General features: G+C 39.0%; 1 protein-coding gene across 1 annotated transcript; it reads left to right on the plus strand.

Moving 5' to 3' along the window:
- Nucleotides 1-227: 227 nt before the first annotated feature.
- Nucleotides 228-1,536, plus strand: LOC141598322 (uncharacterized). Its single transcript, XM_074418117.1, has 2 exons — nucleotides 228-1,155; nucleotides 1,244-1,536. The coding sequence occupies exons 1-2, from the start codon at nucleotides 252-254 to the stop codon at nucleotides 1,285-1,287; spliced, it is 948 nt and encodes a 315-aa protein (XP_074274218.1). The 5' UTR covers nucleotides 228-251; the 3' UTR covers nucleotides 1,288-1,536.
- The last annotated feature ends 256 nt before the right edge of the window (nucleotides 1,537-1,792 follow it).

A 1,792-nucleotide genomic window follows, 5' to 3' on the forward strand; every position in this document is an offset into this window, starting at 1 on the left:
TATCGACCGAGAGTTCTAAAAGTAGAATCGATTAAAAGGTTAATCTACCGAGTTATATTAATAAGGGATGAATCGGCTCACCGTGCCCAAGTTAATATGAATTTGGATCTCGGAATCATTTATGTAGTTGGGTGGAGGTCACTATATAAATGCATTACTTGTAGTTAAATTTACGAGTATTATTAAAACGATAGATGTATATTAATTCCTTATTTCCTATTTTGTAGTCAAATTTGTTTTAATCAACTGCAATGACAACTCCAAACGCGTCCGCATCCACTAGTTCCACCCCACTTTCCAATGTGTCATGGCTCCGATCCTTCATGGATCGATGTAAGTTAGAAAAGAATGGGTCCAATTTCGCCGATTGGGATGCACAACTTCAATTAGCCGCGCAAGGTGACGACAAGCTTCGTTACCTTACCGAGGCATCTCCCACCGAACCACCTAATACTAGGTCCGCCGCTAGGCAATCCTATGAGGATTACCAAAAGGAGTCGGCCGCAATGAAAAATGTATTGATCTTTGCTATGGAGGCCGAACTCCAACGAAGTGCTATAAAGATTAGCACCGCTCATGAGATCTACATGAAGCTTGTGAACATGTTTTCACGAGCTCCTAGGGTCATTCAATATGAGGCGGCTTCCGCATTCTTTGATCTTAACATCAAAGAGGGCCAAAAGGTGAGTCCACATGTGCTCAAGTTGATAGAGCATGTTGAGACCTTGAAATCACATAAGGTGGAAATTCCCGATGAACTCGTGATTGATCGAATTCTTCATTCCCTAAGCAAAATCAAAGCATATGTTCAATTCCGGGTGAATTTTAATATGCAAGATAAGAAGGTTTCCCTTGATGAGTTGCACAAAATGCTTGTGCAAGCCGAAAGGGACATGGGGCTAAGTGTTAGCACCACCAAAGATGTGCTCAATGTTAATCAAAAGAGCAAAAGAACCTTCAAGAAAAGTGGGAAAAAGGGAAAGAAGCGATCTCCCAACAGGAACTCAGCTAAGACTTATGAAGCAAGCACCTCCAAGCCCAAGTACAGTGCCCCCTCTGGGGACAAGTGCCACTATTGTTGTGGAGTTGGACATTGGAAGAGAAACTGTTCCAAGTATCTTGGCGACATCAAAGCTGGAAAGGTTACTCCAGTAGGTATATATGACTATCCCTATCTTTTATGTTTCAATCTCAATTAGTATGTGATACAAGTTGTGATGATTACCCTTTTTATTGTAAATAGGGCCCCCTCCTAGCAAGGACAAAGGCAAGGAGAAGCAAGTCTAGAGGATCACGAGGGAAGCTAGAGTAGCCGACCATGGTGATGAATCAATGGAAGCTTGGCTTTTAAATTTGCTTTGTCTTTAATTTTATGATGAATTTCATGTTTTTAGAACTATTTTGATTTCCTCGTGTGACTTGGAAATTGGTTTGTATCCTTTAAACACGGGTTGTATTTTGGATATTGGTGATTTGGTTTTCAACCCAAATCACTTGTTTTATTATGTTGTTTGTTCTAAAATCATCATCATTAATTACTTGCATAGAGAAACATTAGATAAACAACTCAAATTGATCAAGTAGACGATTATGATGATGGGATCATTATATGTCCATAAGTTATGAATCTGATTCTCCTTATGTCTTTGTTACTTAAGGTAACAATTTATTTACATAAGATCAATTCTAAAGTTGTAATGAGTTTTTGAATTCATCAAGTAGGGAATTCACGATACCAAATGGACATATTATTCTAATTGGATGGTCAACCGTGAGATACCTAGAATAGAGA

Source organism: Silene latifolia, chromosome 9, assembly GCF_048544455.1.
Source record: "Silene latifolia isolate original U9 population chromosome 9, ASM4854445v1, whole genome shotgun sequence".
Classification (NCBI taxonomy): Eukaryota; Viridiplantae; Streptophyta; class Magnoliopsida; order Caryophyllales; family Caryophyllaceae; genus Silene; species Silene latifolia.

Coding starts and splice junctions, on each gene's coding strand:
- LOC141598322 (XM_074418117.1), top strand. CDS start 252: ATGACAACTCCAAACGCGTCCGCATCCACTAGTTCCACCCCACTTTCC. Junction 1,156..1,243: donor TGGAAAGGTTACTCCAGTAG/GTATATATGACT, acceptor TATTGTAAATAG/GGCCCCCTCCTAGCAAGGAC.